The sequence below is a fragment of the Cupressus sempervirens genome, chromosome 4, assembly GCF_028749045.1.
Source record: "Cupressus sempervirens isolate cs-2001-9-10 chromosome 4, ASM2874904v1, whole genome shotgun sequence".
NCBI lineage: Eukaryota > Viridiplantae > Streptophyta > Pinopsida > Cupressales > Cupressaceae > Cupressus > Cupressus sempervirens.
In genome coordinates this window covers 474,518,576-474,544,884 of record NC_143121.1, presented here as the reverse complement: position 1 = coordinate 474,544,884, position 26,309 = coordinate 474,518,576, and the positions used below count along the sequence as shown (strand labels likewise).

Sequence of the window (26,309 nt, the reverse complement as noted above, 5' to 3'; positions counted from 1 at the left end):
CCATGAACAAGGCTAAATTAGAGAAGTTCAATTTGTAAATCCAAACAAGATATCAGTTAATGGCAAATGATTGCTTCTAGTAGTTCACATTTATGTGATTTAAAACTTACAAAAACTCTTCGTATTTTAGCTTCCATTGGTTTAATACTTTATGATTCCAAGACTTGGTATTTTACTACAAATCGTAACAAGGTTTTCCTATGATTACTCAAGATTGAATACAGCTTGCAATTCTATTGTTATGGAAATTGGAAAGTTTAATTGACTATGAAGGAATAAATTTAACAATACAGAAAGACTAATCATTTGCATGACTTGGTATATTATCTGGAGTTGCTTGAGCTTTGCTAGACACTAGATATTCGTCATTCTTCAATTGCACTCTCAGATTATAATGGCAGCTTCGACTTCAAAATAAATTATATACGGCAGCATGCAAAACGTCAATACTTAATCTGCAGAGGTTCCGGGTTTGCCAGAGGTTCAATGGTAATGGAAACCCAAGCTAAGAGTATGAAACTTATATGAGGAACATAGTATTGGATTATTTTATGTTTTCCTAGATTATTTTCTTAATAGCTCATGTGGGTCCCACAAATGTATCCTGTGTTCAAGTCGCTAGGTCCTCAACCCATTTGCCCAATGATGGTGATCCTCTCGTGCCTAATTCTTTTCTGACAATGCTTCCACACTTTCGACATGCTTCCTACAAGGAAATTCTCCGTAATTCAATCATATTATCATAACAAGTTATAAATAACCACTTATTCAATTTCATGAATTCGTGATAAATAATTATAATGATTAACCATCTTACTATTTCGTAGGATTATAACAAATTTAACTGTCAACTGACTTCATGTGAACCTCAACAGCTATATTTTAAATTAGGTCAAAAATTGGGATGTAACACCTATTGTGATGATAAAAGAACTGTCTTTGTCGAGAAGGAGTCTATGTAGAACATCAACCATTCTTATACATGTTCATGAGTTATTCTCGAGGAGGAAGAAGTTTGAGGTGAAACCTTTTGTTAATGAATTCTTCTTTGTGAGAGAAGTTAAGATAAGATATTAATGTCCAACAAGAGATCACAGACGAGCTAGTAGGTATATTGGACCACCATCTGCAAGTTGGCATCGTGGAAATGTATTCTTCTCTGAGAGAAGTTTGACGTGAAACCCCTCATTCCGACTTCTATGAGTAGGTATGGTGGACCACCCTCTGTGAGTAGGCATGGTGGAAATGCATTCTTTGTTGGGAGAAGTCCAAGGTGGACCACCTTCTGCGATTAGGCATGGTGGAAGTCGTGCGTGACTCCATGACTTTTATTTTATGCTGCTATGATGAATTATGTTATGTTGAGATAACATATTTTTATGAGAATCTATGTCATGAGAATTTAGCTTTGACATCTTTTGGTTGCAACTATGTGTGTTGGCCATACTAAAGATCTCTCTCTTGCTAAGAGAGAATGTTGAAGATTTTAGTTGCGATAGAGATCTTTATTTGTGTTTTTGCTATATATTGAAATTAAGATAATATCTATGGATTGTGTTTATAACTCGAAAAGATATTTATGATAATGTTTGAGATAATATTATATGAAGAGGCACGCATCATCGAAAGAGGCATGCATTTGGAAATATGAAGAGACTTGTTTTTGGAAATTGAAGAGATTTAGATGTGATATGAAGAGTTTCTCGATTCTATATATTCATGCGATTGCTTTGTGTGTAGATACAACTGTATCGAGCGAAAGCATTGTACTTGATCATTTTATTATCAATAAAAAAAATATTTTTCATGTGTGGCTGTGTTTTCCCTTCAAGTTGTCAGTGATGAAGGATTTGTGCAAATGTAATGACACTATGTTTTCCAAGTGCAGATCCGAATGCGTGTATATAAGAGTAGAAGAGACATGTCTCCATGTTTATCAATATTGGTTGCCGAAGTTTATTTCCTTTAGACATTATTGACAACAATATATATATATATATATATATATATATATATATATATATATATATATATATATATATATATATATATATAAAATTGACAATTAATCAAATGCAATAGTTTTCAACCAATAACCATAAGGAATCAACTCTACATCAATTCAATCCAACTGAAGCTACAACTTCAACACTCCCTCTTAGCTAGGGAGGATAAACTCATGGCTAAATATTACCTCAATGTAATATAAGAATGTCTTTGATTAGAAGATATTCAACATTTTGATATTGTTTATGATATCTAGAGTAATGGCTTTCTGAATGCCAAGTCACATGACATTCATCAAGTACTCTTTGAGTAATGGGCTTCTGAATGTTAAGTTGCATAACATTCACCAAGTACTCAAAAAAGTGTTCATTAGTGTATGTGCACACGTATCCCCAATGATACTTACCATAGGAAAAACCATGGTTTGTTTAAGGAACTTAATCCACCATAAAAGATATAATCTATTATGATTTGTTTCAGCCATCATAAGATGTCTATCACAATATAAGGCCATGGTCTATTTAAGGAACTTAATCCAACATGCAGGTTATCTTCTATCATGATCCGTTTCAAGCATCATAAGATGTCTATCACAATAAAAGGCCATGGTCTATTTAAGGAACTTAATCCATCATGTAAGTTATCATCTATCATGATCTGTTTCAGCCATCATAAGATGTCTATCATAATAGAAGATTAAGTTATTGAAAGATTATCATCTTTCAATAACTTCTACAGATACAATTGATAATCATTTGGAATTCGTCACTTCCTCATAATGTAAATAGGGGGTAGGCCATCAAAATGCGGTTACTCACATGAATTTTCTGACTCCCTCTGAATATCAATCTTTTCAGCTCCTCATCCAAAGTTGCCTTTGAAGAATTGTTAGACTCTCGCTAAATTTGATATCGATCTTCCTTATCTTGTGAGAACATTCTTAGAGGAAAAGATCAAGGCAAATATAATACTCAAGAGTAATAATTTTGCATTAAATCCAATATAAGATAGATAAATATCTAATTTAAATTTATGTTCTTCTAAAGAATATAGATTAGTAATATTTATTATTCTTTACAAATCTCATATATATATATATATTTGTTGTGATAATTCTCAATATTAAAAACGATAGGTGATATTGTGTAGAGAAGTTCATTGAAGAATCATGCCAAATATCAGTAAGATTAAACTTATTTGTCTTTCATCGTCTTATGCAACGCTTTGTATTTTTACTTTCCTATTCGCTCCTTTGTATTATACAATGCGACATTCAAGAATATTCAGTCATTTGCTTCTTGTGATGTGTCAACATTGAGTTGCCGATTTTACTCCTATTATACAATGCGACCTTCAAGAATATTCAGTCAATTGCTTCTTGTGATGTGTCAACATTTAGTTGCTGATTTTACTCCTTTTCTTTAGATAATTATATATTCCTTATCTCTGTTTGCACTATATGCTCCACAATAAAAAGCTATCATTGATTGGTTGTTCATTCCAAGCATACTCAAGCAGTCATATATATTCCCCATCATTCTTTTATTTTATTTCCTGATCCCTCAATATCTATTCCTTTGTTGAGATCTCTCCACTATCGACTATAGTCTGTATTATATGCCTGTTGAGAATATATCCAATACTGCCATAGGTACAGTATATTATTTTCATCAAATTACCTTCCGATAATGTCGAAATATGAAATCAAAATTGTTGATGGTAATTTGCAGAATTAGTGATCTACTGATAGGCATTATCTAGGATTGAATGCCAAATCTTTGTTCAAGGTATTGTTGAGGATAATCTCCAAACTGCAGTTCAAACCTGATATGTCTATTTGTATCGTTGAACATATTGTGATCTGCATAGAGGTTTCCAGTGACATACTACGAGACCTGAAATCAATGAGGTGATTCTCTAGGAATACATGGCACTTATTGCTTATATTCCATTCCTCATATTCTTAATTTATCCCCTGCTAATTTGGGTTTAAGCTGTATATTGATTCTGCCATGTTTGGTTTTTTAAAATTTTTTTAATGAGATCGTCCTCCCAGGCTTTGCTCTGATACCATCTTAGTGATGAAAGATCTCTGCAAATGTAATGACACTGTGTGTTTTCCAAGTGCAGATCCGAATGCATGTATATAGGAGTAAAAGAGACATGTCTCTATGTTTATCAATATTGGTTATTGAAGTTAATTTCCATTAGACATTAGTAACAACAATACATACATACATATGTACGTACATACATATGTACATACATACACACATAGATATGTATTTATGTATGTCTGTCTAATTGACGATTAATCAAATGCAATGGTGTTTAACCAATAACCATAGGGAATCAACTCTACATCAATTCAATCCGACTGAAGCTACAATATCAACACAAGTAGAAGGGTTTTTTCAGGATAAATGTCTTGTGTCTTTTGTACCTTTTTTATTCTTTCTTATTGCTGTTTATCTTTATTTCTGGGCAAGACATTAACAACAACAATATGCAAATGACAACATTTTCAAGATCAGGCGTTGTGGCACGATTACCTTCCCACCATAAAAATGCCAATATCTAAAACAGAAAATTTGAGATCTCTAAACTGAGTTTTGAAATTTCGAGAAAGACATGGAATCAAAAAAATGCAAATCGAAATCTATTATAAATTTGAAATAGTATTTCTAAGTACAAGTTTCAACTTGGTTCAATCCAAGAGCAATATAGGTGTTGTGCTTTGCCATGACACATTCCTAAAGAATTTTTCAGTGCGAAATACACATTTTTACTTTAAACAATTTTTACGACTTACACAATTAAGACCTAGTGTAATTGACCCAATATTCCTTTTGCCACCTGTATGGTCAATATTTTCTAACTAATATTTTCCTTATTATCAGTGCATTGATGGCGGTCTGATTACATAAATACTGTCTGCATTTTAGTAATTGAGTAATCAACTAATAATTAATGTGCGATTGAAGACTGCTTCAAGAACTGCCATTTGCATATGAGTAGCTGAGCTAATAACTAATGTGTAGCTGATCTAAGATTTGAACGGACACATCCCTGTAGGGTTTTCTCCTTTTCATAGCTGCCATTTTCCTATACAACTAATCTATTTGTACATAACATAAGGGTTCATAGTCATATGCTATCCTTTATGTTTTCTGTGGAGGCTAATTCAAGGTCGTCGTTATTGCTTCTAAAGTGTAGCTATTTCTTATCTACATAATTAAAATGCATTTTTGTGGTCTCATCAAAGTTTATTCATTGTTCATCTTCCTTGCTTTTCTAACTTATACTTCTAAGACCGTTCTAGGGCTTATTGGGCCTGAGCTTAGTTACCCAGTTCTTCCCCTGGCCCTTCAAACTAGGCGAATTTCAAACTGGTCCTTGGTCCTAGTCCCAGTTTCCTTTTGGGTTCCACTTGGGTTCGAACTCAGACAGGTTGACACCTCCAGGCCAAACCTAGGTCGAACCATGGTTGAAGCAAGGCAGACCTAGGCAGTCCAAGTGCGAACCAAGTACAATTCCATTGGGAAACATTATATAATTTAGTGTAGAGAATGATTATCATCGAATTTGAATAAAGATCTTGAACATTACAAAACAAAATTTGTTGAAGTTGAGATACTTATTACATCAAATTCAACTAACCCTCAAGATCTCTTCCAGTGAAATTGTTATATCCAATTGCTGATAATGGTCCCTATCCAATTAATTATAAGCTTTGTATAGTGATAAATCATATTTTAAACATTAAACATCTTTGATAGATGAAGAGAGTTGCAAGCTACTTACATAACATTTCTCAAGTAGGATGTTAATTGCAAACTAACAAGCTCTTTGTACAATGAAAAAGTAATAAGTGTTTGACAAATTAGAAAGCAGCAATGTTATTAGTGCTGTTCATCCCATTGACATTGACACCGTTTGTGAATCAATTAATGCCTTTGACGGAGAAGTAGAAGATGAAAATTTAAATGATCCATTAGATTATTGAAACTTAGTATAAAGTTCTAATTGTTGAAGTCAAAACAATGATACTTGAACTTGATATTATTTTAATATTTTGGTGTTTATAATAGATATGATGGTATGATTACAAGTTTATAGTTATTTTGTTGTTTTTATGGTACTATGTGGCATTCTAATCTTAACTCATTTTTCTAGGCTGCATACATGTGTGTGTGTGTGTGTGTGTGTGTGTGTGTATCCTTTTCATATGTTCTAGTACTAACGAACCCAAAGGAATCCAAACCCTATTTCAAAACTTTGTTTTACCAGCGAACCGGTTCTTCAAACCTCAACTTGAACCCGAACTCGAACTCGAACTCGAACTCGAACTCGAACTCGAACTCGAACTCGAACTTGTAACTAAGGAACTTTTGACGACTTGAAATTGGTCGACATACATGCATTATTCATAATTCTTATTAGTCATCGGTACCTTGCAGCAGGGAAACAAAATGATGCATTGCCATTTGATTTCTATTTTTGTTTTGTGGAATTTGTATGTGTATGCTTTTTTTTTGCTAGATGGAGTAAATTATCAAGCTTTTGTTGGGTGCATGTTGGATTTCGGGAGACGCAAGATGTTGGAGTGTACTCACCATGCATATTAATGTAGTATAATTTGTTTCCTTATAGATGATTTTTCTCATTTGCAGAGTTTTAGTTTTTTTTTGGTTTATAAAGGTTGCCTTGATGATGGGGACTTTGTTGGCTGTTTGTACACTACAGGTGCGAATGGTGCGAATCACGGAAAGAGTGGTTAATACATATTATGCTCGTATATTCTTTGGCAAGGTTCAAGTGACATATCCTCTCTTTTTATGTTCTACTTTATATTATGAAATCTATTAAGAGTGTATGTAAAGTTATCAAATGATTTAGACAATTGTCTTGGGGGCCGCAAAATTTTATTTTTGAGGAGTTTGTTTGCCATCTGTTTTCTGAAATGAATTTTTAACATGTGCAGCCAGGGGAGAAGGCAATGCTTAGTGTAGATGCACGTCCATCAGATGCCATCAATCTGGCAAAGAGGTGCAAGGTATTGTAACAATAATGTACACAATCCTAGGAGCAGTACGATAATATTTTATATTTTGTATTTACTAGATTCATATTGTTAAACCTGTAGATTTTGATTAAATGACTAAAGCTTTCATTGAGAATGAGAAGAGGATCTGCACTGATATCTAAGAAAATTCTTGCCGTTGATTGGGATATCTTTACATAGGTGCAACACCACTTTAGCTAGCGATTTCTCAATTTCTATTTTTTTGAGAATCAAAAGAGGATTTGCATTGATAGTAATGAAAGACCAGTTGGAAACAAAATTGCAACCACTTTTCTCTCTCCATTTATAAACTTCTACAAGTATCAGCTTTTCACTCAGAAAATGTTAAGAGTTTATAGGGAACACCCTAAAATCGTCCAATACGAATAATATGTAAAGCTAGAAATAAATAAATAACTTCTGTTTCATAATTAGAATTGCAATTTTAGTTGACATTCAAACTACAATATTATCATTTAATTTTTGAAGTATAAGCCTACTAAATGTTCCATTTGCTCTTTGATAGCTTCTATTTTGTTCTTCATAAACCAATTGAGTGTAGTTATGATGAATTTTTGTTGTTACATTCAAAACACCTTGATTTCTGGGATTGGGCAAATCCTTAGTGATTGCTTTTGGATAAAACAAATATGAAGTCATATAGAAATGTTCGGTGGCTTTGAGATCCATCGATCATTCATGAAAGTTTCCACTAATAATATCCACCTAGTCAATATTTTATCACCCTTGACAAATGACAATAAGACAAAGACACATCTAGAAATGGAAAGTACTAGTTTCATTATGCCACACAATTCTATTTAGAAGAGTGATCAAATCAGACGATTCGTCAAGAAATGTCAGCTTTCATAAACTTCCAGGGAGCTTCAAGGGTTGTTTTCTTCTTTTCCTGGGTTATCATGGTCTCACATTCCTCTTTGTTTGCTTGGAAAAATCCTTCAGCTATCCCTTTAGTCACCTCAGCATATTCCTCTTACAGACATAGTTGGAAGGACCTATTTATGGACTTACCACAACTTCATCATTGACATATTTTACTGCTTTATTTGAGTCACAAAACTTGGCACACAGTAGAATTAGATCGATGCATTGTATGGATATAGGAAAACTATCAGCTTGAGCAAGGCCACTCTCAAGAATTCCTTGGAGAAAAGGGCAAACCCCTCCCAAAAACTCAAATATACTTTGGCATTAAAATTTATTGAGTTCTATATTGATTTATATGTTTTTGGACCTTCTAAGCTTAACTGCGAGCTACATTTGGCACTAGAATGCACAGTTTGAAGGCTTCTGGCAACTTCTGTCAAAAAGAGAATAGCGAATTGCAGATCTGAAGCTTTCAGGGTATGCAAGAGTTCTTAGAGTCACTCGTAACCAAAATAATCTTGCACAAAAGTGAGAAGCATCGAAAATGCTATGAAGTAAGAGCCTTCGTTGATTTAATAATGAAATCAGTACAACATACAAGGAAATGCTTGTTATAAAGATATAAATGAAATTTTAGGACATTCTATGATAACAACAAGGATCTTGACTCTTAATCCTATGTTATGAGACAAAAAGTAAACTAGCATACCTACATTTTAAAAAACATAATCAAAATAAGCCGAGAGATACTACGTTTTAGAAACTAAATATTTTCTAAAGAAAGAACTTGTACATTTATTTATATCAAATCTTAGACCATGTTTTCTCAGAATGGAAATATGTTTGATAGTAACTATATTAGCTAAATAATAATATAAAGTATTATCAAATAGTGATTTGACATTTCTATTCTTATTATATATAAATTAAATATATTACTAATATATTTTTTAATTAAAAGCCCAACTTAAATTGTTTCGACATTAGTAGAAAGTCACTGAATTTAAGCAAATAAAGTATTGTTTTAGTTGTGAAATTGAAAAAAAAGAAAAGAAATTAATCTATATATAATCAACATTTCTATTCTATTTTTCTTTTTTCATGCAAATGAATTAAAATTTTAAAATTAAACAAAATTCTGAAAATTTAAGCATTTAAATGCAGTAACACTTAATTTTAGAATAAATCTAAAAGTAAAATCTAGATATGTATGAAACTTTTCTAAATTTTTATATAACTTATATAAGCAACTCTTCTATTTTTTACCATAGCTTTTTAAAGTTTCAATAAATCAAAATTCAAAACTAAAATCTAGATACAAATAAAATATTTCTATATATTTTCAAATATATAAGCAAAAATTCTATTTTATTTTTCATTTCATTAGAATATACTAAACACAATTTGACAAAGAATACTAATTCAAATTATCTTAAAATGTAGAAAAAGAAACTTATTATTCAAAACTAATTTCTTATTTTTTAAAAATTTCAAAACATATCTTCTTTATTGATATTATCTCAACTATTATATTTAAATGTATCAATGATATTAGTACACATAATAATTTAATTCATATGTATATATTATAATAATAATAATTTCTGTTTATTTTTGTGATCTCTCCAAGATTTCATGATTGGTTTGATAGATGGCTAATTGGGTCATACATGCATCAAATCTAATTTCCATTAGTAGGGGTGAACTTCTAAAGAAATGAAAATGCTTTTTAACCAAATTATTAATAAGAAAGCGTTTGCTTGGAAGGCTCCAACTACACACAAATATAATAATATTTTTATTGACTTTGACTTTCCTATTTTTGAATATTAAAAAACCTCTTTGCCATTTGAAGACTGGGACATCTTTCCTTTTATATTATTTTAAGATAATGAATGCGAGCTAACAGAGTGTTTTCTATGAGCAAGCATGTTGTGTGACAGAGAACAGTATTCATCTGGAACCATTTCTTGCAGATGCAAGTCTACCCGCTGCTACTATTTTTAATCTTTTTAAATATGTATATTGTAATTTTGTTTTTTAATAAGTATATTGTAATTATGTTATTTAATTTGTATATCGTAGTCAAGCATTTATTTCATGTTCCCAGAAATTCGCTCATAACCAAGCATTCAGTCAGTGCCTTGAAATACAATTTTTTACTTTTAATTTAAATACAAATGTAGGTTGTGGCAGAATTACTTCATACTATTTGATATCCATGCGACCGAATCTTTTCCCGTTGGTAGTCAGTGGTGTGGCCTACCTGTGATTGATTGAAAGAGAGATTTTAATAATATTCGGAATCAATAAAATTAACAAAAACAGACCAGAAATATTTGCCCATTATTAACAGCACAGCACAGTGATCCACAGCAGCATAGCCACACTATGTTCCTAAAACTAACTGATTTTTTTTCTAGATAGACATAAGGTTCTTATCATGAATAGATTTATAATGTGTCAAGTTTGAAAAAGAAATACCATAAAGAGTTACAGTTTATGGGTAGCAAGACCTCATTTTGGAGGCAAGTGTACAATGATATCAAAAGGATTGCAGACTACTTTCCACTTTCAACAGAACTGCTTTTGACTTTCCTCTCTCTCTGCTGCCATTTCTTTCTTTTCGTCACTCTGCACAAAAAACAAAGATTCAACACTAACAGAGAGATTCGTCAACCAGATAAAAGTGAAGAAACTTTTAATGTTAGTAAATAAGCCTGCAGATTTAATGCTAAAGAGTCCTGCAAAGAAAGTTTAATCTATCTCCGTCTCCCAGGAGTAAATATGTCGATGCCATTTTTTATTTGACTTTCTCTTCCAACAGTCTGATTATCTTTTCTGTCTCTTGTGCTGGCGATTTCTTCCCATCATTTTGCTTAATGTTGCTCTTTGGTTTTCTGCTTAGAGATTTCCCAGTGACTAGGAGGCTGTCGCAGATTTGATGTAATTCATGAAGCTGGATCACAGTCTTATGCAAAAGCTTTCCTTTTCTAAATCATATTTTGGCCTGAGATTCCATGGCTTCCTGCACATAGACGTAATTTCTGAGCCAAAACATTCTTCTATCATAACTGACAGCAAATTACACATAATTTGACAGTAGAACAAAAAATTGGCTGGAAAACAGAAACAAAACCCTTACCTTTAAAGATTGCCATATTGCAATATCCATGGCAGCAGGAGCAGAAAGAGAATCAATAGACTTGAGTTTCCACATTGGGTTATCATTGATACAGGACATAGCATACGAAGCAAAAGGTGAGGGTAATGGCAATGGTGAGAAATCTCGACCGGAATGGAGAAAATATTAGCTTCATTGTATGAAACTGCTATTATTTGAAGTAGACAAAAGGTTTGTAATTGTCAAACACCTCTTTTTATGTCCACTGATTCATTTATTCCATGCCGTGACTTCACTTGCATGTGTGCTGGTAACTCTATGCCAGTTGCCTGTCAATTTTAAAAAAAATGCTCAAATGTTTACAACCAAAGTTGATATCACTGTGTGAAGCCTCTTGGCTTAAATGATCTTAGCAAAAGTAAATAATATGATCTAAACATATTATGAAATTAGTTAGGTATTATACAATGTTCACACTAACAATAGGATTACAACTAATTTAGTGGAAAACTCTCTAACTTGACTCTAGCTATTAAGGCCAAGGGAGATCCATTTAGTATTAGCTAAAAAAATTGGACCCATTAAATGTATTTTAGAAGTTGCAAGATATAATTATTATTAAAAAATTGTTTGCTTGCAAACTTTTGAATATCTTATTTGTAAGTCCTTCTTCTACCTAGTTTTTAATTTTTTTTTTGGAATTTCTGATTTGGAGTTTATATGAGCAGGTATTGATCAGTTTATACAAATTTCTGGATTTGAAGTCATTTAACAGTTCATTTAAATATATGCATAGCAGATGGTTTTGGAGGCAAACTTATGTTAAGATGATATTCAGTAATCTTGCTTTGCACCATTGTGAGCAATCATAGCTAATTTATTAGATCATGTACAAGACGTAGAGGTATTTTAAAATGAAATAATTTATTTGGCTCATTGTGGCTAGTGGACATTCTATGTTCAAAATTTAAAATTACATTGCCTTCTCATAATGTGGCTTAAGTATAGACTATAGACAATTCAAAAGTTTTCTATACATGCTTATGGTACACTATGTTGTTTGAAACTTTGAAGTAGCTAAGAGATGCTAAACGTTAATCCCTTTTCTCTAAAATTCTTGGATACAAGTGTGGTGTGAAACTTCTGCTTTTAATGTTGGTTGGCTAAATTTATTGAATAATAAAAGATTTTCTTCTGAGATTGATTGGTTTGTACACTACGGGTGTCTTTGAAATCTCCTAAAGAAGTTTCTTACAATGTTTTTTATTTTCTTATTGTTTGCAAAATGGAAAGGACTTTCGATCATTTTTCCCTACGTTATTGCTCATCTTCCTTTCTCTCTCCATTTCTGTCCTCCCAGTTATTTATGTCACTACTTTGTTCTGAGTCATAATTTAATTAATCTAACTAAATTCTTGTATTCAAGAAGTATCATTTTTGTGCCTTGTGCTTAAGAAAGTTTTAATGCAGGTGCCTATATATGTGAATAAAGCAATAGTTGCAAGGGATGCAATCAAACTTATATACAAAACCCCGCATAATTCAGGAAAATGGAGAGAGCGTAACTCAAATTCTAGTTATGATCTTTCTTTGGACAGGTAATATCACTAGCATTCTGACAGAATTCACACTGAGACATTTTTCTTAATTTAGGGATGTTATGAACCACGATTAGTTTTAAAAAGTTGGCCACATAACTTATTTGGAGGACTATATGATGCATATGTACGTGCCAATTTTTGTAAATAAGGAATAATAGTTGGATGGATCATTTTTTTAATAAGGTTTTGTGTTTTTGATTAAGTAAAACAGGTTTTACAAATTTACAGGGATCCTGAAACCCAAAAGTTTTTACAACAAATCTGTTATAAGGTTTTGTGTTAATAGAGTAATTTGTATGATTTGTAACCTCTTGAAAACCCATTGTTTACTGGAAATTATAGATGTAAATGCTTCCCTATTCGAATAACTTTATACCGAACGAGACTAGAATGTGTTAGTTGTTTGAACGAGTGTCTTATAGTTGCTGGAAATGGAACAGAGTTGTGGTTGTATGAAACAAAGAGAAAAACAAGAACAATTAATTACAATCAAGATTGATGCAGATGTTTTAGTCCAGAAGCTCTAATGTGAAGAAAAACAGCTAGAAATGGCAATGTGTCAACTTCGTCTCATTTCCTTAGCCAAAAGTAACTGCCAACAGCTTTAAATAGAAATGTGCAATAATCTTCATACTATCACACCCTCTTCTCTCTGTGTTGTACTAGCTCGTCTTTACAACCAACTAAACTTGCTAACATTTCCTCACAAAGCTTATGCCACTTACAAATAGGAATATTAGGAGCGACCTTTTGTAGTAGAAGATTCATAAATGTCTTGGAAATGACAAGGCTTTCTTTATTTCTTTGTTCTTACTGCATATTTGAAACAGGTAAAAGCACAACTGCCAGAGATGGAATAACAACCACAGATGGACAGCAACTACCTTCTTGTTCTAGTGGCCTTGACAAAACTGTTCTTATTTTGTTCAAAATCATTGGGTTGAATGATGAAGCAATTTGTTGTTTGGATCCCTGATGGATGATTCCTCCTTTTCTTCTCCCAAAAATTCAATGCTTTAGGAGATGTCAAAATAATTGTTTCACTTTCTTCTTGATTTACTAGTTGTCTCACTTCCTCCTCGATTTACTAATTGTCTTGTTTCCTTGTTGGCAAACAAGCAAGACTCTTTTGTTCAGCTTCTTGTTTCTGAATCTTTTCTTTGCAACACCATATCCTCCAACTCTTTTGACTCTCCAAGATTAAGTCATCAATAGAGGTTAGTGCTTGTCCTTCATCTACTTCCTCTAAAGGGGACACAATCATAAATTGTGCATTGAGTCCATCTTCATGAATGAATGTGGTTCAAGCCTAAAAGAATTTTGTCCAACCTTCTACAAAATGATAAATGACCTCTATATGAGAAGTCTGAACTTCCTTCCTTGCCCTCGAGTTGGTACACAAAAGCGCTACCCTAAAACACTTAAAAGGTCGACCATATGTGCAGCCAAATGTCAGATTATGCTTATTGTATCAGTGTCAACTTTGTCATCTTTCTTGTCAAACATTCAAGATCTTAGGCGTTGACATGTCGTGGTCCACTGAAGATGTATATTGGATGTTTTTCATTCAAGCGCTGAGTATTAGTGGAAATTCAAGCCAATCGAAGGAAGGAATGAGTGAAGTTAAAAGAAAGACTATGGTGCAGATGCCAGGCACAGGTAGGAAGGATTAAGGTTAATGAAAATCTACTCCAAGTCATTGAGGTAGAATCATGGATGGGGGTTATTTGTCAAGCGCGAAATCGCCACTACAAAATGTCCAAATTCAGGTTAGTTGTTTTGGTGTCTGCCAGAAATCAAACATTCTATTGTTAGAAAGTTGATTTCTGCTTTCTTGTTCCTTCCCAAATATATCAAAATTTTATATTTTCTGTAAGTTTTTTTTTGCCTTTTCTACTTTATCCTGGGAATGGCAGTCTGTGATTGAGTTAGAAGGTTATTAGAGTAGAGGCTTCATCATATGAAAATGGAAGTAGAGGGAAGAAAAGTGTGAAATTCATCAAAACTAGTTGACAAAATGTTTAAAAGTGTGAAATGGAAAAAAAACGTAAAATAAGTTTAGTTTTAAAGTCAATTATTCAAAAATTCTGTCCAATTGACGGAAGGTGGAGATGTCTCCATTACATTCTGAATTGTGGAGTATTTCTTGATAGGTTGCCATGCTCAAAAGTTCCACTGCGACATTAAGGTTTTCCACAACTTGGTGGACATTAAGAAAAGCTCCACCTAAAATTGATCTAAATGCTTCATTTGAAAAGGCAAAAGATAGAACGAAAGTAGATTGAAAGAGCAAGTTTGCCTAGTTGTCCAAGTCAAGGTTGAAACTAAATAAAGGGATACAAAGTGAAAATTAGAGGTTTTGAGCTCTTCATTTATGTGGATGCCCAAGATGAGTAGAAGGAATGGATGTTATTATAAATCAATATATACAATAGAGACAAAAGGCTCTATTTGTAACACATAACAAGATAATGTTTAAAAATGAAACATTTGTTAACAAAACATAGAAAAGGAATCTCTTTAAATCAACAAAAATAACCCTTATAGAAATATTACAATATTATTTGAATACCCTCCTTAATGGTCATCATTTTCACACCATCTCCCCATTGTAAATGGGGACCCCTCTTTTTTCATTTTTAACAATAGGTTTAGGTAGTTTAGGAGCCTTAGGTGATAGCAACAACTTCAAGTCTTTAGGCCTTAGTAGGAGATAGAATGGAGTCAAGGGTTTAAATTTGAAGTCGGTTGAGTTGTGAGGTCACTTCAAGGTCAAATGTGCTAATTCTAAGTGTGGGGAAGCAAAAGAAGATGGTAGAATTCCTCTGGCTTTAGGATTTCTGCCCCAATTTTTCCTCCAATCCTGGAGTCACTGCTTTTAATAGAGGATCAAAATATTGATGTATTCCAAGTCCCAAGTATGTGGAAGTGGTGAAATGAAAACAAAAGGTCAAGGCGATGAAGTTCGAATCCCTTGGTGGAACTTGTCTGATTGGAGGATTTCCGCCATGGATATTCCTCTCCCAGAGGAACCTCCACCCAGCCTTGATCCTATCCCTTTTGATGCGTTTTGAAGTTCATGAGGAGAAAGAGTGGTGATTGGATGATGAAGTCTAAGGGGCTGATAAACGAAAGTAAGAGGCCATCAAACTAAGCCAAAGTGAGCATGGAGGTAAGGTTGGGAGAATCCCTTTGATTAGAGGATTTCTGCCAATCATTATTATTCTTCGATTCACGAATTTCTGCCTTCGCAATGAGAGAAGTTCTGATCCAAATTTTGTTGCATTATATAGGGAGATTGGACGAAATAGTGTTCAAAATGATACGTTTTTTAGGAAATGATATTTTAGAGGTAAAGTTGACTCACTAGAGGTTGGTGGAATTCCTTTGATTAGAGGAACTCTGCCCATTCCTCACATGTGAAAAATTTTGCTCTTCAATATGATGCTCAAAAGTGGATTAAATAAATGATGAACAGGTTGCAGAACAAAAATGAAAGAAAATGGCGATTGAGAGGGGCTAATTGAGTAGGTCTTTCAGTTTAAGTGTCAAAAGAGAGCCAAAAGTTTTCATAAATCCTTTGATTATAGGATTTCTGCCCTTAAAAGTCCTCTGAAAATGAAAATTCCGCCCTTTCGTAAATGTAGTCCATAGCCAAATGAAGTTGATAAGATAAGATAATGATATTAGCGCTTGAAAATGAAGATAAGATAAGATAATGATATTTATGTCCAACAAGAGACCAACTAAAGGGTCCAATGAAGAGCAACTCAACGGGAGAACCAAACAGTGTCCAAGAAAGAACAAACAACAAAGAAAAGAAAGGAAACAACCAATAGACGAGAGGACTAAATATCCTTTCTCGGTAAAAAGAAATCCATCACAGAAGGATAAGGCCCGGGAAGACTAGGGGTCCAAGCTCCTTTTTGAGTAGCACTAGAGATAGGGTGCTGTTGTTTGATGTATCTGTGACGAGGTCCAATAGATCTGGTATGTCTGAAGACGGGTGTAGCTAGCAGCTGTTTCATGTCCCTAAAGGGTGATATGGGTGGGAAAAATGCAGTGATGAGCTGATCTGAGGTTTGACTCTATGGAGATATAAGTTGTAAAGTGTGGTCATGGAGTTGCGAAGTCCCTTGGAGGTAGAGCGCTTAACTTTGTTGGTTGCAATAACTGAGGAAGGCCGAAAGAGATCTGCAGTCTTTGAATAAATAGTGGAACTTGCCTCTGATCTCAATATGGGGCATTTGAAGATGAAATGGATCTCAATCTCAGTCTCTGATAAAGTTCAAAAGCGGCAAATGCGGTTGTCTTTGGTCAAATGGTGATCCGTCTAGCATTGGAGTCGGTGAGAATCGACACTGAAAGATCCTAGGGAGATGCGGAGGGTGTGGCTCAAGTGCCGACTCAAGTAGAAGAGATGCACAATAATCTCGACATAGATCTCTAAAAAGTGCTCAGAGTAGAACGTCATCCGCGGACGCAGACCCCCATGAGGGTTAATCCAAGTCGTGACGATGTATTGTCTGTATATGTCAAGTTTGACGTGCCCATTCAACTCTTGCTGCGAGAAGAGGAGATGGGCAGGAGCATCTAGTGAAAATTGGTAAGGTGGGAGATGATCGATGGCAATCTTGATCGAGCTCAATATAACATTGGCCTGGGTATACCAACAACGAGCACTGGGCATCAAAACAAACTTGGCAATATCAACGGAGGAGCAATATTTGAGGTAGGAGTATTTGTGGCGACCATCTGTGGAGTCCGCAAAGCCCTTGAGGCGGTGAAGGAACTAGATCAAATCGAAGATAGTGCTAAGCTTGAAAGGATAAGCCCCAAACTTGGCCAAAATAATACTGTGTAGAGTGTATTAGTGACATTTGATAATCCGATGGAGGAGAAGGGTTTGGATCCATGCGATCGATGCCTAATTAGAATCGAGAAGTCCGCAAACTACTGAGCTATATAAAATTGTTGGTTTGACCAAAGAGTCCAAGAGAGATAACTTGGATTCGGTGTCCAAAAAGTGATGTTGGAAGCACTGTCTCTCCACAAGGGTGAGGGAACCTAAGCCCTTGGCAACCTTGGGCAGGTAAGTAGGGCTCATGCTGAAGCGAGGACTAGAGAACTTGACCCCAAGATAAGTGTACGAAGAGACAATCTTGATCGCTTGACCTTGAAAGCTAAAGTGAAGATGTGAGGTCTTCAGATAGTTGAAGACCATTACTTGAGTCTTACTCAAGTTTACAACGAGTTGACATCGGTCATAGAAAGAGGCCAACCCATCAATAATCCTTTTGGAACCCCTGGAGAGGAGGCTAAGAGAACCACCTCATCGACAATGAGTAGAATGGAGATCATAACTTGGTGTAATTAGCAACCATCCCTAGGAAGGAAGCCTCACTGAGGAAGGCCTCAAGCTTATCAATATAGATACCAAATAAAGTGGGGGAGAGAGGGCAGCCTTGCATCACCCCAATGGTGTTGTGAATCGGATTGAAGAAATCCTCAGGAGTCCTAAATCTGCCAATCACTATCTCATAAAGTCTCATAATCGCTGCTTGAAGAATATTAGAAATACCAATGTCTTTGAGTGTAGGAGGGGGAATGAGTCATGAAGGAATCACGCAGGGAGCGGTGGAAAGATTTATCATCATACTATTGGTTCGTGGGACAAGATTTTTGGCTAACAGCTGAGGTGGGAGGGAGAAGTGAGGTGGGGGATGGAGAGGAGGGCAGCCTCCCAAATATCAGTAGCTAAAAGGTCAAACAAAGACGAAGACAAAGCATGGGAGGCATCCGATAAGAGGTTCGGAGGGAGAAGTCGTTTGAGGTGGAGGGCGAAGAGGTAACAGTCGCACTCCGAGAAGCAGAAAGTGGTACGGGGGCATGAGGGTAAGGATGGGGGGTGAAGCAAGGAGGATGAGGGCGCAGGGGCAGAGCGAAGAATGAGGCTAAGGATAGAGTGGTCGGCTAAAGGGAGGTAGGTGATGGTGAAGTGGCTAACAGAGAGGATAAAAGAGGTCAACGTGATGGACACCAAATTTTCGGCCTCCATTTATGATGTTGGAGACTTGAAAGAAGTATCGTCATGGATGTCAAAGATTTTCAGAACAATATATGTTGGAGATTATCATTGATGTGAAATGGTATCATTCTTATATGGACAAGGATAGCATTAATCAAAAGAAAAACGATTGAAATATATTTGAGTGAGTATTCACTTCGATTCTATACTTTAGTACGAAGCAGCAACATAGTCAAAACATTTTCATATTTCTATTCTATCCTATATAGAAGAATGTTAGATATAGAATCAAAGATTATTTCAAGAGGTTGTTCAAAGCAGATAAACAAGATGGCCAACATACATCAATTTAGCTCCAATATATATCTACCTATTAAGAGAATGCATCAGCGCTGGCATGATATATGAGGCAACAATAAAACTAAAAGACAGTACAAAACATATGTATAAGGAGGATGCAGATAATTAATACATAACACAGCAGATCTGCAGATTACCATTTCTGATCTATAAGTTGTCATTAGAGTTGTCCAGTTACTGATGATTCCATTGAGTTTCTACCAATGAGTTTACCCTTATATCCACATGTCCGTTAAAAAACTGGACCTGTTAGAGAAGGTATGGACGTGAGACTGCATTCTCAGAATATAAAGTTGAATACACATCAGATTTCTTCCCCATGATATCTTCCTAGAAGTTTGGATCATTGGCTGCCTTAGAAGCAATAGTTGAAGAGCTTGAAGAAGATGAAATTGTCATATCAATTAAGTGATTCTCATATGGATTTTCAGAACTGAGGAATTTGAGTTCACAATCATAAGGATATCGAGAAGACATAACTTGTGTAGGTTTGGTGCTTTCGAATTCCCAGTCATCTCATGTAACTACAGAACTACATATCACAGGCTTGATAACATTAAAAAGGGGTCTAGCAATAGTTCTTGCAAATATGGAGATCGCTTCACAAGTTTTCAATACAATAAAATCAGTAGCATGCCATCATATACAATTGATGATGAACACTATGCAGGATGAGTCACAATGCGGGTAAGTCCACAAATTCACATAAGAATCGTCACAAGATCTAAATGAGCACATAGTGTTGAAGACCTGATAAGGAGTAAAAATTTCATGCCCTAAATGGATATCGTGTCAGCATCAGTAAGATCATGTTGTCACAGTGGTTTAATCCAAAGAAGTAGTGATGTATAAGAGATGCAATATTTGAATGCCCAACAAGATTGTGGAAACATTTGTTTCGACCTTAGTCACATCACTTTGAATGGGATCCCTCACATCCTATTTGGAGCGGTAATCAGAAGAAATAGGGATACGATGCAGAAATGAATAGAAAGGTTGGAATATGACAGTCACCCAAAGTCTTCATTGGTAAAGACGATAACAGAGATGTCTGAAGTATTAGAAGGCATAACGAATACTTGAATAGCAAGAGTGATAGATTACTGAGAAATATTTAGAGCCCGATATAGTATGGACAGGCTTGCTGGAGAAGAGCCGCTGGAATGTTGTTTTTTACCAATTGTTGTCCAGTGATTCATATCTAACAATTCTTTGTCTCATTGCAGGAATTATGAATATGTGCATTGAAGGAGGAGCTTGCATGAATTGAGAATATAGAGACTCGAAACATTTATATGTTTGAAAGAACCTTGTAAAGTTGATCGTTGAGAAGAGGGCATTTAAATCGTCAAACTGCCGGTTATTTTTGATAAAATTATATTATAGTTTTGTATTGGTTATTTGTCATGAAAAGGTGTGGTGCTTGAAAAAGCAATTGACACCCTTCAGCCATTTATAAATAGGAGATACAAAATCAAAATGACACAATTTTTCATATACAATTCATATTCATATTTTAAAATTTTACATATCTTATGCACTTTGATATATTATATTTCTTCATTGGTAAAGGAATGAATTTTTGAACTAAGCCTATGGATTGTGGATTATTGAATAAATTCTTATGCGATTTTGGAGTCAAACTATATTGGATGGATCATCTATAAGGAGTCTCTCCAGTGCAATTTTATTTCCGAAATGATCAGTAAGAAATATATATTTTATCTGCGTGAAGCTTTAGAGTTACGATATTATATAGTTACGTCCTTTATAATTATTATTTTAATTTTATAAATAATTATTATGATAGATAAGTGGACAGGATCAATTATAGCATTTTAAAATCGAGCATCATAGATATTGAGAAATATTTAATTGTTTTCGAATCTATGTTTAGTTTGTCTCCATATCACAGGAGTTAAAGTGCATCCTACACTAGTTTAAAATTGCGTTTATATAATTTATCCTCGCGTCTGAATTTTTGAAAGTGTTTATAGTTTAAGTACATTGAACTTTATAAAGTTGTACATTTCAACTTATAATATTGACTCTAATTGCCCATTTAATTAAGCATTGGTCTTTATATTACTCTTGATTCATAATCCATATACTGGCAACTGTTTCATTTCTTTCCATTGAAGAACTAATATATTCATTTGTTGCTTTAATCTGTACTTCCTTTTAAATTTTTTTTTCATATATTCATTTATTATTATTAATTCATTATTTGCAAGTCTAAAGTTTTCTGTAATTCTTGCCGTTAGGAAAACTTTCATCGCATTCACATTCTAATCAATCTGCTTTAAGAATCTTGGATTTAAGGTTGTTGTCCAGGATCAGGTACACCCGCCTTGGTTTTGCAGAGTTAGAAGCGTAGGGGATTTTGATCACATTTATCAATCTCGTCAAGTTGGCCATAACCGATTGGATATCCCAGCATCGAGTTGGCAAGACTCGTAGGATTCCACTTTGCGGTTTTGGGAACCAACATGTCGCAAGAGCATAGTCGACCACACTTGCACCCCCACAATGAGGCCACCAAATAAAGAGCTCAGAACTAGGGAAGCAGGGGAGGCCATTTAGGATAAACAAATCGAAAGACTCATAGGGCTTGAGGAGATGGCAACCATAACTTGAGATTGGCCCAAGCAAGTCTTGAGAGTGGCCCTGAAAACCCATATTCACTAGATTTGTCTCTCGAGTACAAGTCAAGTCCAAAGTGTGGTCATGGAGTAAGGTCTGAAGATCTCTAGTCCGTGCATTGAAGTCACCCAGAATGATGATGTCACCCAAGCCTGAAAACTTGGGATGCACTTATACAAATTAGAGAAGGGATCTCCATCCACTAGACTATGCATGACATACAGAGAGGTAGCCGATAGGAAACAACAAACTGCTATGAAGATTGTCTCTGAGATGGTGACCAATATGGCTGATCTAAATCCACTTAAATCTAGTGTTAGAGTGGATCAAACAAGCGACACCGCCGAAACCACTTGCACTACATGATGCCCAAACCTCCTCTTTGCAAACAAAGAGCCACCGATATCTAGTGAACCTCAAGAGAGGGCTTATCGGAGTCTCATGAGTCTCCATGATAACCAAAATATCCATTGAGCCAATTGCATCCGAAAACAAAGTAGGTAACGACCAAAGAGTGCCATTACCATGCCGACAGTTGACATGAAGAGGAATGGAGGAAGTTTCTCTTCCATGCGATCTCAATCAAGAAAGGAAGAGAAGTTTTGAATTAAGGGAGGAATCCAATCAAAAGACCATGGAACTCTTTGCAAAATTCCTCTAATTAGAGGATTTATGCTTAAGGTTTTCCCTCCAATTTCGGGGGATTGCGATTTGAAACTTAGATTTTTGTTGTCTCAAAGTTAACCTCAATGCTTGAAAACAATTTGAAGGGTTGAATTTTATTGGCCAAGGTTGGGCCTCTTGGGATGTCATGCCCCTTCAAAGCCCAAAGTCTCTCATGAGTCTCTGTGAACCAAAATATCTTCTGAGCCAATTGCATCCGAAAACGAAGTAGGTATCGACCAAAGAGTACCATTACCATTCCAACAGTTGACATGAAGAGGAATGGAGGAAGGTTATCTTCCATGCGACTGCAGTCAAGAAATGAAGAGAAGTTTTGAATAAAGGGAGGAATCCAATCAAAAGACCATGGAACTCCTTGCAGAATTCCTCTGATTAGAGGATTTACGCTTAAGGGTTTCCCTCCAATCTCGGGGGATTTTAATTTGAAAATTAGGTTTGTGTTGTCCCAAAGTCAGCCTCAATGCTTGAAAACAATTTGTAGGGTTGAATTTTATTGGCCAAGGTCGGCCCTCTTGGGATGTCATTAAGAAATCTCATCTTGATGACTCTTCAGTGTTGATCTATGAGTGATCTTGTTGTTAAGAAACCTCTAGGATGCATACCCACATGCCCAAGTACAGGGTGCATTTACCCATGTACCGAGTAATTAGTGGATAGATGGACCACCATGATGACTCCTAGGATCGTGTCGACCGGATGGTATGGGATCTAGGAGTTGATAGGATGAGTGCCTTGCATTTTGTGTATTGTGTCTGGTTACTTAACCAGTTGAGGCAAGGAACTCTTGGGTTTAGAGTGGTGTAATATGTAGAAGCAACAGTGACTCTCAGGTGAATTTGGTGTTCAGGAATTTTATTGATAAAAGACTTGCATTTGGACACCTTGCTTCACCATATGACATGATATGATTTCAAGTTGGGCTAAGGAGCTACTTTTAGATTGGTATGTGATCATAGTATTGGTACACAAGCTTGTGATTGCTTTGAGGGCAAGCAATCTCAAGGAGGGAGGATTGTAATGTTCCCTTTTTTGTGACATTAGAGAATAAATAGACCAATCCAAAAAATATTAATATTGACTTGTGCAGGACTTGAAGCAGAATTATTTAAGTCAATTTAATATTATAAAAGGTGACAATGGAGGAATAAGACAAAGGGGCACGGGAAAGAAGTTGAAGGGTCACCTCTTTCAGCGTTAAAAGCAAGAACGAAAGTTATTTTTTAGCATGTTTTGATTTTGGATCATTTTAGATTTCTCTTTGAGTAGGTGGAAGCTTTGGCTTTCAGCTTTCAGATCCTGAGGACACAACCCCTTGAGGCTTATTGTGGTGAATTGGACGCAGACCCGATTTAACATCAATCGTGGTGAATCCATATAGAGTTCGCATTTGAAGTTTAGGTACATTTCATAGTTTTCCAATCTAACTGTTGTTACTGTATTAAGATTGGATATTTAGTGTTTGTTATTGTATTGCTGATGTATAATGCAATAGCGTATTCTGAAGTATTTATATGAGCTTTTCGCTGGTTAATATTGCATAAATTTTATGTTATATGTCTGGAAAAAATTTGTGAAGAAATTAGGAAAAATATCCAGCAGAATATTATACTTTTCAAAATTATTAATTTTCTATTAATTGCTTTCTTCATTTTGGGTTGGGAGATTGGTTGTCTTTTTCAACTTTTCCGTAAATAAACAGTAAAGCTGTTTCAATGGGATTTGTGTAATTTTTGTATGGTGATTGAAGTGTGAGTGTGTTATGAAAGGTGTTATTAAGTTTTACTGCTTTTGAGTTTGTGTGAAATTTGAAGGTGGTGCTTCAAGTGGGTTGGTGCTGACTTATGTATTCCGGGTTGGTGCCCATATATTAAATGAAATCAAGTGATCTGCAATGGTTTTTTATCCACAAAGGTTTTCCACATGAAATTTGGTGTTCTCCTTATTGATGTTTTCTCTCGATTCTATCCCTTTTATGTAGTTTCATGTATTTAAAAGTTTTAAAATGCTGATTCAACCCCCCGCACCCCCTTAGTATTTTCTTTGTTCTCTTTAAAGCACACTTGAGTTGGAGTAGTATTGGCATGGGTAACTTGTCGAGAAAGCCCGATGCTTCAATTCTATGAGGATTACTAGATGCAATGAGTGGTAAGTGTACCATTCATTCTCACAAGAAATGGGTTCTTGTGACCCACTACCTTTGGAACATGGGTCAATGAGTTCGACTCAATTACACGCTTGAGTCCTAATAGCAATATCATAAAACTAAATATTTTAAAATATATACATATTACACTTTGGATTGATATTCCTAAAACATAACAAATTCTAAATTCATACAATTATAATATCATCTTGTAATATGAGAGGGGATGGTTGCCTGAAACAAGCAACAAATATGTTGTGGTGAAATCGAAACACATGATTGACTTTGTCCACTTACAAGAAACAAGTAGATAAGGGGATTTAAAGATGACCTAATTCAAAGAGCCACAAGGAGGCAAAAAATGTATTATTGTAAAAGTTCGAAGCTCTACATTCTTTGGAACACACACTTGCCAATGGAAGATCATTAGTTTTTGTTTTCTTTAGAACACATTTTGCATTTGTATATGGCGAATCTTTTGAATATGGAACAACAAAGTTATGGTTATAGTGGTCTAAGGGAAAGCTCTGCTAGTGCCCCTTGTGTTCTTTGGATTCTAGTTGGACTTCAAAGATTGAAGCACTTAACTTTAAGCTACCTTGAGCTGGCTGGTTTTTGGTTGTTGTTGGTGTGTGGCGTGCCTATGCTTGTTGCTTTTCTTCCACTGTGGTAGGTGGTTTGCATGTGTATATTGGTGTTTTGACCTTTTGAGATGCTGTTAGGTTGCTTTTGGTTTACAACTATGTTGTTGTGTGGTTTGTTTCATAGTTTGAAAATTTGCAAAATGCTTGGCAAAGCTCACCAAATTTGTGCATTTTTGAGCTGACCGAGCTGAGTGGACCAGACTTTAGAGCCACATTTAGACGAGTATTAGAGAGTACTTGGCCAAATTTTGATCCTACACTTCTGAGTCTTGGGCTTGGACTCTCAAGTCCCTAGCTTAGATTCTTTTGGTGCTTGAACACGATTAGACATAGTGACTAAAAATTCAACTTATGAGAGTGTCGGGTGGATATTTTGTAACCGATAGTTTTGGGTAAAGATCCAGTTGCAAAATAAGATGACCAGCCACAGCGTGTTAGACACAATCTCTCATACCTTAAAGGGAAGGCTCCCCCTTCTCATCGTTCCTTGTGTTAGCCGACTGGATGGGTCTGGCGGTGTTCTGTAGCCGACGGATTGACTGTCGTCGGTAGCCGACGGGTAAATAATTTGTAGCAGATGTAATGTTGTGGCCGACGGATTCCTTCGGGAAGGTTCGGCGGTAGTATTTATATCCCGTCTGGGATCATTGTAAATCATCATATACTATTGTGAATATTATTTTGCTATTATATGCCATTGTTTGTATGCATTGATTTCTTTACCACTACAGTAAACATTTGGCGCTGTTGCCTTATGAATCTGGAAGGTGGGAAGAATGAAGATTAATGCCAAATCAGCTTAACAAGGATCGGAATAAGGAGAAGGGAAAAGATGGAATTTGTGTAGGGAAGGAGAAGAATTTCTGTGTGCAGAGGGATTTGTGGTGGATTGTAGAGGAAGCAGTAAAAAAAAAGAAAAAAGAAAAAAAAAAGACGACGACAGATTCAAGTTGTTCAGAATGAGTTACAGATGGTGCCAAAGGGAAGGGGACTAATCAGTGGTTGCCAGAAAGAGTGTAGAGTCGGCAGAAAATGACAGAAATGGTGTGTTTCGTGCATTTCTGTGTGGGTTGCGAAGTGCTAATTTGGTCTTGGCGGCGAAGGGCGTTGCCCCTCGACCCC

The 26,309-nt window shown here is 35.3% G+C and overlaps 1 protein-coding gene across 3 annotated transcripts in view; it reads left to right on the top strand.

The window, feature by feature from the left end:
• The window catches only part of LOC149562021 (Wound-responsive family protein), a 120,761-nt gene that overhangs the window by 49,964 nt on the left and 44,488 nt on the right, over window positions 1-26,309 (top strand). For all 3 annotated transcript variants that reach the window (XM_089825559.1, XM_089825558.1, XM_089825557.1), the window contains 3 exons: window positions 6,754-6,819; window positions 6,992-7,063; window positions 12,555-12,682. In XM_089825559.1, the coding sequence (XP_089681685.1) occupies window positions 6,754-6,819; window positions 6,992-7,063; window positions 12,555-12,682 (266 nt within the window). The remainder of the gene's footprint in view (window positions 1-6,753; window positions 6,820-6,991; window positions 7,064-12,554; window positions 12,683-26,309) is intronic.